Source organism: Phaethon aethereus, assembly GCF_964289735.1.
Source record: "Phaethon aethereus genome assembly, chromosome: 7".
Lineage (NCBI taxonomy): Eukaryota > Metazoa > Chordata > Aves > Phaethontiformes > Phaethontidae > Phaethon > Phaethon aethereus.
In genome coordinates this window covers 2689632-2705624 of record NC_138583.1, presented here as the reverse complement: position 1 = coordinate 2705624, position 15993 = coordinate 2689632, and the positions used below count along the sequence as shown (strand labels likewise).

At 39.6% G+C, this 15993-nt stretch overlaps 1 protein-coding gene across 4 annotated transcripts in view; it reads left to right on the top strand.

The window, feature by feature from the left end:
* PCDH15 (protocadherin related 15) overlaps positions 1-15993 on the top strand; it is a gene marked incomplete at its 3' end in the record, with an annotated part of 380126 nt that overhangs the window by 116105 nt on the left and 248028 nt on the right. For all 4 annotated transcript variants that reach the window (XM_082002568.1, XM_082002565.1, XM_082002567.1 and 1 more), the window contains 3 exons: positions 1552-1671; positions 7110-7220; positions 10454-10624. In XM_082002568.1, the coding sequence (XP_081858694.1) occupies positions 1552-1671; positions 7110-7220; positions 10454-10624 (402 nt within the window). The remainder of the gene's footprint in view (positions 1-1551; positions 1672-7109; positions 7221-10453; positions 10625-15993) is intronic.

Genomic DNA, 15993 nt, shown 5'->3' with positions numbered 1-15993 from the left:
TCGTTAACCAGTAAGTTATCGTCGTTGCTTTATGACGGTTGACTCTGATGGCATACTGTCAGGCAAGGCTCATTTTTCTCAGATGTTTGCTCCCCTGAATTCTTGAAAGGCTGGTGCTGTACCAGAGCTACAAGGCAGACACCCTCTGTGGGGTAATTATCTCGCAATTAGTAGGCAGGAGGGAACAGTCAACTTCCTTGTACCCGCATGTGACACCGCTACTATCTGTACCAGTAGTAAGCAAGTCAAGTTTGTAGCAAAACACAAACGTACTTTGTTATCGTGGCATTAAGTATTGTGAATTAAGCCCCAGCCATTTTATCATTAAAAAGGCTTTGAATTGGTGTCTTTCCTTTTAAAGATTCAGTATTCTCAGCCCTGAAAAATATTTCTGAGAACTGTCAGCCATTAAACTCTTCAAGTAATTAGCAGCTTTATAAATAAAACAAGACCAGGAATTATGACTATAGGAGGAAAAGGCCAGTTAATCATTTCCTTTATGGTATGAAGTACAAAATACGAAAATGAAATAGCATCCACATTTGCAACAAATGCTTGAATGAGTCTTTGTCCTTTGCCACCTTCTCACAGCATTTCAAACCTATTTACACCCTACAGGTTTAAAGATGTGCAACAACTTAATGCAAAATTTGGAGGAAAGAAAGAGGGGTCAGTGAGGCTCTGTGAATTAAAGGGCCAAAAATTTGGGTGTGATGAGAGTAGCAGCAGGAAGCATGGCTAGGAGCAATGTCTGTGTTGAATCCAGAAGTGTTTGTCAGTTTGTTTTTCCCTTTTGGGTTGATTACTCTCAAAGTTTTCTGAATATTAAAATTCAGAAATGATGACTCCCAAGAAATCAGTTGGACTTCTGTCCTTGGTCTCAATGAGTCTTGATTTCATGCTATTTATCTATGCTAGGATAATGATAAATTGATTCATTTTCAAAATATAATTTTATGGGTATTCAATCACTGCCAACAAAATATTGGAGACACAATGTCATTCTTGCATTTGTTTAAAGCCATAAAGCTCTCTGGGCGCCTGTATTTGCATGTAATAATATTTATCTGGCGCTATTCACGTTGTCATGAAGACAGTGTTAAATAAGTTGTATTTACTTTTGCAGCTCATCTTTATTTTCCTTCCCGAGTTGGAAAAAGTGGTTTGGTTTTTTGTTTTAATTATTTATATTTATTTCATTAATTCTTTCCATTTTAAGACTTTTTAAATGTAGGGTTTTGTTTGGTTTTTTTTAAACAAATGGGGTTCTGTCCTGGTGCAGTTGATCTGTGGGATAAAAATGGAAATTGGTTTCCCTCTCTCTGTCACACGTGGTATCAGTTAAAGTAGAGTCTGAGCACGTTGTGTCTAAGTAGTTGCTCATACGTGAGGTTCCAGGCCAAGCAAAGTGGAGGAGAGAACATCAACCTTGCATTATAGACCAGAGCTATGGGGCGGGGGGGGGGCGAACCAAAAAACTTTGCACAGAGTTCTTTGTTTCCTGTATACCCTGAGGTTTTAATGGTTATCTGTCTGTCTCTGTTCTTGCAGTTAACTCCAGTTGGAACAACCATCTTTACAGGATTTTCTGGAAACAATGGTGCTACTGACATTGATGATGGTCCGAACGGCCAGATAGAATATGTCATCCAGTACAATCCTAATGACAAGGTAAATAAATGCATTTAGCTTGCTTTTTTTTTCCAGGGAGGCGTGCGTATATCACCCCCCCCCACCCCCCCCTTGAAGCAGCAAATGAACAAGAGGTTGCTATTGGAGTTGATTAAAAAATGCTTTCCTTCATGACGTAGAGTATCCTCTCTGCCTATGAGCCTTGCTTGCCCTGTAAACACAGCTGAGTTTACCTTCCCTTCCATTGCCATGCTGTTAGCAGCTGGATTACTTCAGTGTCAGTCGTTAATAATCTCCTGTCTTCTCCAGCGTTGTTTGCACACTTCATCTTGCTTTTGGCATGCCTTTTCAGTCCATGATAGGTAGTTGTATTTACTCCTACACATTTATACCTAATAGATTCATGGCTAAGAAGTATTCATAGGCAAGGCCAAGTTACTTTCCCAAGGGACATTCTGACTTTTCTCATGGAGCCACTCATATAAAGATCGCCATTTTAAAAACAGGGATATATATTGTTAAAATAAACTACTACTGATCCCTACGTATTATCTTTGCAAACACATAGTTTTAGAGACAAAAAACTTAAAAGTATTAAAATAAATTCTCTTCAGGGTCAGATTTTCTTTTTCGGGATTTTTTTCTTTTCTTTTAGGGTGTGAATTTCTCTATTATAACAAGGTTTTGCACATGGGCGATTTGTGTGAAGTGCTCATCCACGTTTTCGTAGCAAATTCAAAGTAATTTTAGCAATCCTTTTTTTGAACTAAGCTCTTTTGCCATGGGTTAAGAGCACAGTTACTGTGGATCAGCTGGTGTGGTAATTTGTTAAGCAGGGTAACCTGATTATGTATTCATCCCAAAGATGACATAGATGTTCAAGTGGGGGGAAACAAAAAATCTCTTACTGAAACTCCCTACTTAAGGGGAATTTGAGCAGAAATAGTTTTGTGGGAATAGAGCAATCTGATTTTCAGTTTAATTAAAAGCGTAGGCACACAAGTTCTGATTCAGTTTGCACCATTTAAGCTGTACACCTCATAAAGACTTCGGTCCTGTTTCCATTTAAGTCAATGAGAGTTTAAGTATCTACTGAATTATACTTAGGGCTTATACTTTTTAGGAGGTACAATTTTGTAGAATAGTGACAGTATCAAGGAAGAAATCAGTGTGAACTAATGATACAAGGCCCTACTTTTTTACTTTTCACTGGGGTAATTGTTCATTTTTGCATAGCTACGTGCTGAGGCATAAGATGTACTTACTAGAGCTACATATTTTTAGGACAGAGATGGTTTCCTGAGAGACTTTGCAGCACCTTAAGCCACAATCTTTTTTGAGGAGCATTGTTTTGCAGAGAGGCAACGTCTTTAAGTGGAATTATGAGGTTAGCTTTTTGGAAGGTCGGGGATTTTCTGCCTTTATATGTTATGTATATTTGGAATGATTTAATTTTTTAAACATTTGCAGTCATTCTTTAGAGATTAAATTGCACAGACTTGAGCGGTCTCTTGAGTTATGACACTTCAGTGAGACTACTTAAATGAGTAAAATTACTAGTGCATGATGTGTGGGTTCATCATGTTACATTCTGGGCTGTTTTTTGTGCTGGCAGTATGTATGACTGAAGAGTTTCTCTCCTAAACTTCTTAAAAAAGGCAAGGAATTTCTATGGAAATAGTGAGTACTAAAATGTTATGCTGATATCTTCTAACTGCATAACGGAAGCGTTATAAATAAATGCTGTTCTGCTACCACAAATACTTGAAAACTAAACAGAAGGCAGGAAGGAGTGACAGGAACAGACAAGCAGTTCCAAATTCGCAAAAAAAAAAAAAACCCAGGCTTTGAATTTTTCTCTCCACTGTTTTTTTGTACCCTTAACTTAGAGTACTTAACAAAACCAGCTCAAATAACGTCTTCTGTTTCACCAAAGACGATGAAAGATGTCAGCACAGAGAAAATACTTCTTCCGGATAACTTTAGAAAATTGAAAGTGTTTTGAAAAATTGAACATTTTAGCATACATTGAATATGTTGGTATACTGAAAACAAATAAAAAATTCAAACTTCTTAAAATATTATTTCTGTTAAACTATATTGCACCACAGTGAAATGTAAGAGCTGCTTTGTGTTTATTTTACTATTAAGTCATAGCATTATATTGCTCAAAGGGATCCTGGGAAATCACTCTAAATAAAAGCATCTTCCACAACTGCTTTAGCCTCAAATTCAACAGAGAGGTTCGTCTCAGCACAATGGAAGGACATGATAGCATGCCTAAGTGGTTTGGTCTGGTGTTTTGCCACAGGAAGAGTTAAAAAACATTTTGTAAAACTTTCTTTTCTTCTCTTTCTCAGTGAAACTTAGTTGTTCTTGGTCTCCCAGTGGCTGTGAAGAACAGCAAGGGATTTCCCTGGTGTGAACAACTTCTTTGGAGTAGCTAGTTGCTTTATTGCATCTTTGCCTTACTATTTTTGTATTCCAGATTTATTTAATCCGATTCTTTAATCTGTAGATGGCCTTTATGTGCATAACATTGCTTTACCTAGTGGTGTGTTTTGTGCGTGTGCTTGACAGAGATGACTTCTTGTCATTGTAAGCTGCTTTGTCTCAGCTGTCAACTTCCCAGAAAGTTACTGCATAATAACTGCGACAAGTGGATTTTCTTCCTTAACTTGGGAAACAATTGTACCAGACTCAAAAATGATGTGTACAGTTTAGCGCGAAATCTCCCTACTTTTCTACTTCTGGAATCCCACTGTGTTGTGTGATGCAGATGCCCGCAGTGTTTGGCACCAATGACATGGTCTTCTGCCTTAGAAAAAGGACTGATTATAGCTCATAGGTTTCATTGGAGAGTAATTTAGGCATTTGAAAAAACCCATGTAAAAACAAGAGGTGTTACTCTGGAAATTCAATTTTTTTGTTGTTTAATTGGGAAGATATATAAAACCAAATAGAAAGATGAATGTGAATCATACTTGACATAAGGCTGGGCTGTAGCTATCACGTGAAGGAATGCTATAAAACTTCTCTTAGCTGTTAAAAGCTAAGTATCAAGTCAATTAACTTGCCAAAAAGATTCTGTCTTCTAATGCAGAGTGGATGTTTAGATCTCTGAGGGCTCTGTTTTATACCTGAAGGTTATTAAGACAAATGCGTCCTCAAAACAAGTTCTGGACGCCCTCCTTACTAACTAATTTTACTGAGATTCATTGCATGGTGTTTGGTGAGGATTCAAAATTAAACATTTCCCATTTGTCTGGAGTTAGGGAATATGCAGAATGCTTTTGCTATACTGATTTTTCACGTACCAACGCTTTGGGGAGTAAATTGAATTGTTATTCTGGTGATTTTTCCCATTTTGAAGTTGCTGGCCAGTATTCAAGACTACGGGACAGTGAATGTTCTACATTATGAAGGCTGCTGTACAAAAGCATTTTGTTGTCATGCACGTTGTTACATGAACTAAGAGGAGAACCAGTTTTGTTCTCTTGGAGTAGCCAGTTGACAAAGGAATGACTTGATATTCCTGACGTCCGGTGTATGCTGGCTCATTTCAGTGTCGGATGGAAATGCAATTGAAATATGGTGGTGCTGTGCACATCTTTTAATTGCCTTGGAGCGTTACAGTTTGGGTTGCAGCAGAAATAAATGGGGTTTGCAGAGGGATCACAGGGTTGATCTGAGGCCTCCAGGAGCTGTGGCACAAACTTATGTCTGGAAGTTAAGCTTTACATCACCGCTGAAGGATTGCGGTGCTGTGCTGTGTTGTGTTGGAGCAGGAGGGGACTCCAGATATAAGCAGTTTGGGAAGAAGTTAGTTTTTTGCTGAAATTGTGCTGATTCTTTTTCTAGCAGTTTAGATTGTACAGTTCCACTTAAGTGCATCCTCATGCCAAGATCTGCCAAGGAAAAGACAGTTCTTTTGAGAGTGCTTTGGCTGATTCTCAACTGCAAGAGTTTTTTCCAGCTGGTTCTGGCCTTTTAAATCACAGCTAAATGGGCTGAAGCAGTGAGGAGAATCTTCCTTGTGAATTAGAAGTGGCACACGTATGTGCGCATGCGCGCACCCACGGCATCATCTTGTAGAGCAGTCAAAGATGTTACCCATTAGTTGCGTAGTTCACAGCCTGCTTGCTTGTTTGTGCAAATACCATTAAGAGAAAGGGGGGGACAAAAGCCGTGAACCCAACCCTGCTTGGTTCTGCCTTCATCCAACAGTAAGAGTCTGTTCTAGTTTCCTGTTTCACCTCAGTATAAATACTGCAATTGATATTCTTTTCCCTGTGGGAACTACCTTTTTTTTTTGTCCAAAAAGATGAGTGCCATACTCAAGACATAAGCAAACAGTGTCTCCAGTTATTTAGCAGAGTCTGTGATGTACTTTCCAATCCTGTTTTTCTGCACACCGCAAATACCTGCAACGTGGAGAATTTAACAATTATTATCACTTATTTGCTGAAAAACAAACCACAACATAAGCAGATGTTTCAACTTCTGGAGAAAGAAAATGCCTTGTTATGTTATCTGAGGAAAGACCAGCACTCTGTACCTCTGCAGCGTTTTTCTGTGGAGAGATTTTTGAATGTTGTATTGCTATTACACGTTCAACCTACTGGAATGTTAACTATATTGTACATAGATTGAAGCGTGAGAAGATTTTTTTATTTTTTTTTTAATGTGATTAATTTGATACTAGGACCAAATCTCACATCTGAGACCTGGGTCTGTGCCTGTAATCCCCCTCCCAAAATGGATCATTAGTCAAAGTGAATCCTTTAAAGGTGTGTGCAACCCAGCGGTACCCTCCTACCATTCGATGCCACACCTTTGCCGTCTGAGTCTGTTTAAGCAAATCTGCAGGACAAATGGAATTTCACCTGATTTACCTAAAATCTGAATTTACTAGTGTATGAACATGTGCATAACTGCCACTGTGAACAGGCACCTCAGTGTGTAGTGTTGATGTTCTCTGCGTGTTTACTACTTCATTGCCCTCATGACAGCCAGTGTAAAGAAAATATAAGTACACTGGTGTGGATTTAATTAATCTTTAATACTTGATGCTTTCTACAATAGTGAGAGAAAAAATAGATGAAGGCAAACCGAACTGTAGAAACTGAAGACCTGAGTTCTCAGCTGACAAATAGGGAAAGCTTTTCTGAACATGCCACTGCAAATTCAGCATGGCAAATCTGCAAGAAACAGGATACTTAGACTTCAGTTGGTGATTGGAAGTAATAATGTATATGCAAAGAATCAGAGAGAGTTCTGTTAGGTACAGATTATTTATTGTGGGGGTTCTGATGGAGAAATTGGGTGGGGAGAAAGCACAGAAAGCTTTAAAATCCATGATCTGGGAAGCATATGCAATTTTGGTATGCCATCCAGTCAGTCATCTCGTCATGGCCTGAAACATGTTTTAACTTTGAAGCATGGTCAATTTGATTCTACTGTTCTAACTTTTGCAGACTTCCAACAGGACCTTTGATATTCCTCTCACTTTGTCCGGAGCAGTAGTTCTACGGGAAAGACTAAATTATGAAGAAAAGACTCGTTATTTTGTCATTATTCAAGCAAATGTAAGTATGGATCTCTTAATGGCCATTTACGCTGCTGATTTAGGTGGAGTTTTAGTTTTCAGATTTAAATTTTTCAAAGGAGAGGAAAAGTCTCACTGAAATACCAGGTCTGATAATTCTCTTCTCCTGAAGGTCTTATTTAAGATTTACCTAGGTCCTTGAAAGCTTAGACATATTACTACTGGTTAGAAAAGCTTGCTCAGTGTGTGCAACAAGGCAACCTTTTTGTCACAAGGAACAAATTGCAAATTTGATGTGCAGCCCATGCAGAAAAGTGCATTTTAGTGTCACTAAGCATTCATTTTCTATCAAATCTAGCGATGCTAATTTGATCTCAGATGAGTTTAATGGATACAGTTTAGTTGTATTCTTCAGGTTCGAAATGCATTTTACTACAAAGAGATGATTTTTCTTTCAAGTCATATGGCAAGCGTATATAGAGAATTTTACAAAGTGGCTGGTAGTGGATAATGCATACTGAAAAGACAAGTCATGTTTAAACTCCATCTAATACGTCTGTCATCAGAGAAGTTTTTGGTGTCCTTGAGGGCTGTGAAAGCTTATTTCCCTTTTTGTCTTTCTCATAATACTGGAAATTAAAACTTTTCCTCTGTTGTCTACTGTTGTGATAGTGCTTCATTTGTAGGAAAATGAGAATGCTCTGAAGCAACCTTGGGTAGCTTGCTCCTGAATTCACGCATTTTATATTACTGTCATCTTTCTGATACAGAACTGTAGATACATTGTGCGATACGTTTTACACTCCACTTTTCTATGTATTTTGTGGCACGTTTGGCATTCCCTCAATAGAAGATAGGCTCTGGGGGTGTTTCGATGCTTTTTGCACTTGGATATATCTAAAGATGTGTTATGGCTGTTCGAACCGGTCATGTTACCTGGGTAACGTAACTTGCTGATCTGTTGAACAGGAATGTGGGAATGCTCAGAACCGATTCAGCTTGTTTTATCAATAATTTATTCCGCAGATCACCACTGCGTATTCACAGCTCTTTTCCTTTGATGTCAGAGCTGGGAGTTTCATGAGACACCGCGTTCCTAGAAAAGTAACTGGGGTAGTTGAGCAGGTCATGTTTTTCAAGAGAAAGGCATGGCGTGCGGCAGTGCGAACACCTCGCGTGAAGGGGGAAGCCTGTCACTCTGTAGGAGCAACTGGTGAAGGCACAGCTTGGGATGTACGCTGGCAGTACTACAAAGCAATCTCCTATTAATTTTTTCATGCCTTTCAATATACGACCCTACACAGTCAGTCATTCCCCTTCGTGGTGCTGGGTTTGGGACTAGAGCTGTGCCGATAGCTTCTGTATCATGCGTATATGTAACGGGACAGCTTGCGTGACTGAAATGTCTTGCGAGGCCAAGTGTTTTCTCAAACGTAGCTGAGCTCACAGAAATTTTCAGGGCTCACAGATGAGAAACTAGATCTCAAAGAAAGACTCTAATTAAGCCCTACAGCCCGGCTTTTCTAGGAGTTTACATTATGCATCCTTTTATTTTTTGTTTTTAATTTTACAAAATATTGCAGGCTGCATTTAATTCTCTCTATTGTACGTACTTATGCAATCATACTTCTGTTCCGCTGATTACATTAGCAGTGATCATTTATTGTTCTTGCATCCTGGCAGTACTATGTGAAATTAATTACCCTGTATCTGCTTTGATCCAGTATGACTCAAAGGCACGTATTCACAGAATCATTAAGGTTGGAAAAGACCTCTAAGATCATCAAGTCCAACCATGAACCCAGCACCACCACGCCCGCTAAACCATGTCCTGAAGCGCCACATCTGCATGTTGGGGGAATGTACAAAAGTTTAGTTGATGCTGAAGGCTGTTCCTTGTAGCTTGTATTGTTTTTCACCATTGACCATGAAGAAAGTTGAATTCTGAAATTCCCATATTTAGTAACTGTAAATGGAAGGCAGATCCAAGAAATGAGTGGACTGCAAAATAGAAAAAAAAAATATTTATCCAATCTGATTTAGAGCGATGACCTATTCCTCTTATACAGATGATATTAAACAGCAGAAATACTTTAAAAAATTGCTTTTTTTCTTTTCGGTCAATGTTATCCTAGGGTAGGAGGGCAAGACTTAGCTAATGGCCCATAGTTCCTCCACAAGATTTTGTTTTTGTAAAGAAAAGCTATCACAGCACTTCCTCCCTGAAAATGGAAATATTTTTTACTTTAAAAAAACCCCATTGGATAGTGATGCTATTTCTTCACTATGATAGAAAAAGAAGAAAGAAAAGGTGAACTGTTGCTAGTGTGTGCGTTATTCAGTGATTAAAAAGAATCTGGGTGGTTCCCAGAATTCAGGAAAGTGTAGTTTTATTTTGTACCATCTGGAAAAGAAAAAAGCAAACAATAAAGAAGTTGGAATGCTCAATGGTGTCTTGTGTATCCAAAGATTTAAAAAAAAAAACCAAACCCCAAAACCAAATCACCCTGCATTGAAAAGAAGCTGTCATGCAGCATGGAGACTTTCCTGGCATGCAGCATTGTAGCTGCTTTATTGTGGACAGAAGTGTTCTTCTCAACCTTTAAAACACAAGCAGTGTAACTCATTTTCTAGCCAAACCCGCCTCCCATGTGCAATACAGTTTGGAGATCCTAGATCAATGTCTTTGCGGTCCTGGGGCTGTTTGATTTTGGTTTTTTTGCCAGGGACGGGGGAGGTGGGAAGGGAAGTGCTAAATCTTCCTTAAGTTGTGGCACGCAGAGGTGGATTGAGTATTACAGTCCAGGGACTCTTATACTTTTCATTTCTATACGTGAAAGTCCTTTTCCTTACAGAGAGGATTTGATAGAGCTACACAAGGCAGCGTAAGAGTGTAGTTTGGATTATAAGTCAGGCACGAGGGACTATTTATCTTGCACAAATATGCTGCATTTTTATAGACTTAACAAGACATGGATCTTCATTTCACACATTTCCTGAAAATTAATTTCTCAGAACTGTATTATTTCTGAGTGATAGATGTCACGCAGTATATCTTAATTCCAGAGCTAAACTTTTACCTCTTAAGTGTATTTCTGAGCCTTTATGAAATTAAAGGCTGGAGCTCTGAGGCTGGAGTTTCTGTAATTAGCTCTTTCCTAGAATCTGAATAATTACAGTGCTTATATGTGTTGCCCTTAGCTTTAGCTTTAAACTTTTCTGTAGATTCTGTATTCAGAAAGTCTCACCAAATAGAACTCATTTGCTCCACAGGACCGAGCCCAAAATCTGAATGAGCGAAGGACAAGTACAACCACCCTGACAGTAGATGTGCTCGATGGGGATGATTTGGGACCAATGTTCCTTCCTTGTGTCTTGGTGAATAATACTCGTGACTGTAGACCTCTCACCTACCAAGCAAGCTTGCCAGAACTGACTGATCCTGTAAGTCCTCTTGATTTTTTTTTGCGGGTTTTATATGTTTGTTTTTCAAGCAACTGTCATCATTTTCTATGGACACAATTGAAAACTGTAATTAGAAACGCCACGTATGCTTTATGCCACGTTTTATGTGTTAAAAGAAAAACAAGGTAAGATACATGTAGGAATAGATGGTGAAATTCTAGCTTTGATACAGAGGCAAACTGTTCATTCACTACAAGGGCTAAGTCTCGCTGAAATTTAGTAAATTGTGGAATTGCTTTTCCTGATCTGTCCATGTTTTGCTCTGGAAATAGCCTCAAGCAGCACTTTTGAGAAGGGGTTAACATGTTATTCCGTTCAGGATTGTTGCAGACCTTAGGAGAAAGATTTTTTGGAAGAGGAAGCATTAGTCATTAGTCCCTGAAAAGACTGTGTGTTGCTATTACCTGGCTTCAGTCAGGGACTAAAGAGCAATGTGTGTTTTTTCTCATGTAAATGCTTGTTCCAAGTATATCGGTTAATACATCAGTTAAGGTAGGGATAAAGGTCAGCGTAAGGCTCATGTCACACTGGAGCGTGCACAATGAATCGCATTCAGAGAGAGCTGAGAGCTTTATCATTTCTTCATGAAAGATGGTGCCAACTCCCTTTCCTTACAGGAGAACTGCTGCTTGGTATAATAGCGACGTGCATCTCTGTGGTGGGTGAAACAGAAAAATGAATTTCTTAATGGATATTGATATATGACCTTTGATTCATGTATTTAAGAATATAAAAAGGAAGAACCAAATGAATCACTAGGTACTACCCCACCTGATTGACATTGACATGAAGATGACATTAAGTTAATGTTGAGTATCGACATTAAGATCATGACTCCCTTTGTTCATTGCAGGACATGCTGTCTGTCCTGCTTCCTCCGACCAGGAGATGGGGGAGGTTGAGGCTGTAAGTGTGGAGGTTCTTGCTATTCTCTGCCTTACTCGCCTTGCCGTCCTGTGCCTCGTAGTCTTTTGCCAACCCACATGTTACAGTTTCCTGCTTTGTCTGGCCTCAGGGTCCTGCTGCAAATATGCTTGAGCGGGGTCACAAGCACTGTCACCACCCTGCTTGGTTGTTTCGATGATAGTCTTGGCAAGTATCAACTCTCTTACAGTTGTTTTATCTCTTTTAGGACCAGCTGAAATTGTGTCTAATATACAGCTGTTGATCAATTGCTTCTGCACAGGTTAACAGTACAAGCTCTGGTTTAATAACCAGTACAGCCTCAAGGAGGCATAAGGCAGGGCTTATTGTAATTCAAGCTGTGTGATTAGTGTGCCTTCTGGATAAGGGAGGGCTAGAACAAGTTTCAGGGAGGTGGTATTAGTCCATGCCTTGCAAACCCCTTGCAAACTTCTGGGAGAAGATTGGGTCTTACAGCCTGATGTGTAAGGTGTGGCAAAATTGGAGCCTTTGATGTTCACCGTGTAGCAGCAGCAAATCAGTTGTGAAAGGGGAGAGATGTTCCATATTTAACTTTGTTATACTGATTTACACATATCTCTGTTGGGTTGGGGGTGGGTGTGTTGGTTCGCGGCCCCCACTCCCCCCCACCCCCTCCCTTCTAGACCTTGGTATTTGATAACCCTTTGTTGTAAGGGTTGTAACCCTTTGTTGTAACTGTGTTGTCTATTTTGGACTTTGTGAATAAATGCTTTTACTTAAAATTTTACATTAATTTGGTTTGGGCTAATTGTTATTTTAAGAAAACCGGGCAACCACACATTACTCCAGCTGAGTATGTTTATATGCACAGATCTGATAGAGTTCCCTGTACAGAGGCAGGTGAGGCAGAAATTATTAATAACGAGTGTTTGGTCATTACCTTGTTTTTTATCTGGTTATCTTAAGGTCTAATGCAAATCATACAACTTTCCTGATAACAGCTCTCACAGATGAAAGAAATTCAGGCCTGTCTCCGTTCCTGCCCTTGGTCGTCAGGTGCGTACGCTGCACTGGAAGACAAAGTAGTGTCTGCCAAGGAGAGTGTCTTGGCTAGGAAAAATCTGACTAGTGATTTAGATGCTAAGTTGCAGAATGTATTCATTTAACTTCATAAGCTATAATCTGTTCAGGTGTCGGCTTTTTTTGTTTGCTTTTTGGCTTTTTTTGCGTCAAACTGCACCTTGAGGAATCTGATCTATGAAATGAGAAAGCGGTTCTGTTGATAAACTACCAACTATTTGCTGTTTATCTATTTGTAGCGCTACAGCAGTTTTGAAAAACTGGATGTGGAAGAAGGATGTTTGAACTGAAAGTTTTACCTTGATGCCTCAAATACTTACTTGTAAATTATACTTCGTTTAGAAGATACGGATGGTATCTAAAAAGACGCAGCTAGTAAACATACGTATTACGTTTGTCCTGCAGTACAGTAAAGTGCAGAGAAGCCTGAGCTGTCTGGACTAGCCAGGGGCCAACAGCAGGCCCGTGCGATGCTCCGACCTGGCAAAGCAGCCTGGGCAGAGGACCTCGTTCAAAGACAGGTTGAGGTTTTTTGCATGATGTGAAACCATTGCATTGCACCATATGGACGAGACCCATCTGTGTCCGTAAGGCTGTAAGACTGTAACTGTGATGTCAGGTTATATAGAAGCTGATAGTAACCAATATATTGCTCAGAACGATTTATCTGAAGTTTCTTGCACCAGTTGATTTTTTTAAAAGATTAAACTTTACTGCACTGTAGGTGTTGAATCTTCCAGAGCACGTAGCAAGTAGAACAGAATGCTGTTTGCTGAAGTTTTTTTAATTGTAGCCACTGCATAGGCTAAAGGACTATTTTCAGTCCAACATTGTCATTTTTTTTAATTTGCTTTTTAATTTTTCAGTGCACATGAGAAGGAATATTAATGAATATAGAACAAAGAGTGTTGAAGTATGAATTATTCAGAAGCAGTAGCTTGAAAAAGAAGTCCTGCTTTACAGGGCAAGATCCCTGCTCAGCTGACCCCTAAAATAAAGAATTTAATGTAACTGGTGTCATGGTTTAAGCCCAGCCAGCAACTAAGCACCACGCAGCCACTCGCTCACTCTCCCACAGTGGGACAGGGGAGAGAATCAGGAGAGTAAAAGTGAGGAAACTCATGGTTTGAGATAAAGACAATCTAATAGGTAGAGCAAAAGCCACGCACGCAAGCAGAGGAAACCAAGAAATTCATTCACCACTCCCCATGGGCAGGCAGGGGTTCAGCTATCTCCAGGGAAGCAGGGCTCCATCACGTGTAATGGTTTCTTGGGAGGACAGACGCCATCACTCCAAATGTCCCTCCACCCCTTCCTTCTTTTTCACCCCAGCTTTATATACGGAGCATGACGCTGTATGGTATGGAATATTTCTTTGGCCAGTCTGGGTCAGCTGTCCCGGCTGTGTCCCCTCCCGGCTCCCCGTGCACCCCCAGCCTTCTTGCTGGCAGGCCCACATGAAAAGTTGGACAGTCCTTGACTGCTTAGTAACAACTCAAAACATCAGCATGTTATTAACATTTTCTCATCCCAAATCCAAAATACAGCCTCACACTAGCTTCTAGGAAGAAAATTAACTCTATCCTGACTGAAACCAGGACAACTGGTAAGAATAATATTTTTGTTCATTCTTGCACTATTACTTATCTTTAGTAAGTAATCCTCAAATTTACTCCTATTTACAAATCCTCCATCCACAAATTTACTGAGGTAAAAATAGTATTTCCTTTCCAAGCTTCTTTCCGTTAGATGCTGTAAAGCAGTTCGGTTGATTGACAATGAAGAATCCATACAGCATGAGTTTTGGTTATGGTCTTTGGCTGGCAGAGAGAGAAGAGGCCAGAAAAATTAATGGAACTCTTTGTTACCAGAGAAGCAATTTATTTTCCTGAAGAACAACATCAAGGTTTACACTATGCTTTCTGAGAGTTGGTCTGACTCACAGCAGTATTAATAATATTATTAAATCTGCTCCAGGCTGAGCAGAGTGCTGTATAATTACTGTTCTGTACACTTGTAAAAACCTGTTTTGCATTTCTGCCATTTGCACAGATGGCGTAAATTCCCGCAAAGCTGCAGATTCTTCCAAGCAGAGTCCAAGGTTACGCGATGGTACTCTCTGGGTGTGCATATAGAATGAAATGTTACCATAGTACCTTCTCGGTCAGCCAGGGGCTGCTTGCAACTATCCGAGCTTTGCCACAAGGTGTGACATTCTTCACCAGTGGTTACTTAGTTTTGTGAGTGTCACTTATGCAGTACCAGCAACGAGCTACTGTGATTAATACCTATGATGGCCTTAGTAGGTCTAGGATCACAGCTAAGGTCATATAAACATCAGTGTCACTGATACCAAATGTCTGTGAGGTGCTTTTGCACCATTGTAGAAGAGTCAGAAACTCACAGTTTGGAGTAAACAAACTTGGGGTGTTTTTATAGCACGTAAGCTATTTCGAATGCTTAATCCTGTAGTAAGTGGAGGCTAAAGTGCCTCACCACAGCTGAAGCCTGGACACAGAGCTAAACTAACAGCCTGTAACCCACACCTTAAATTATGTATTGCTTTCCCGGGCAGTAATTTGCTTGTTAAGTGCTACCTGTTGAGTCTGATTCAGTGCCCATGACAGTGATGGAGTAAACTGCTTTACAAGTTCCCAGACCAGGAGGGAAAAGAAATACTTCTACTGAGTTTTGTGTATTCAAATAATCATTGCAAAAATTATTATCTTGCAAAAAAGACACCAAAGTCCACAATAAGACAGTATTCAAAGTCATTGTTTGAAGTTCTGTCTCTTAATACATGTGCAAATCCCTTCATTTCCTTTAGGGGAATGCAAAGTACAGCTTCAGCGCTGTCTTAAAATGCGCTAGCAAAAACCTTTCAAAAATTCAAGTTCCACAAGCCAAATATATTGCCTTATAACGAAAGGCAAAACAATGTCTTTGCTGGATGGAAAGGTTGCATGTATGAACCTCCTGTGTCTGCTAATTGCTCCGTATACCTCCGTGTGTGTTGCCTAGTTATAGCCATCCTACTTTCTCTCTGGAAATGAGTGTACTGTTGTCAGATAAATTTCACTTTCCAAGAAAACCTGTGTGGTTTGTTGTTTGGTTGATTGGGTTTTTTGTTGGTTTTACATAGTTTATTTACCTTAGTGTTTCTCTGTCTGACCGAATCTGTAAGTATTTTTTTTCCCCCGTTGTCTCAGGAAGACTTCAGTAAATTAGCATTTATTATCAGGATGTGCAGTTCATAAAAAACAATACAACCTCATGAATGTTTTACAACATTGGAAGGATAATTTCTCCTCCCTTTTTCCTCCTCAGTCTGTTCCTGTTATGATCACTCCGTGAAGATTTTGTCCATTTCTATATTAATTTTT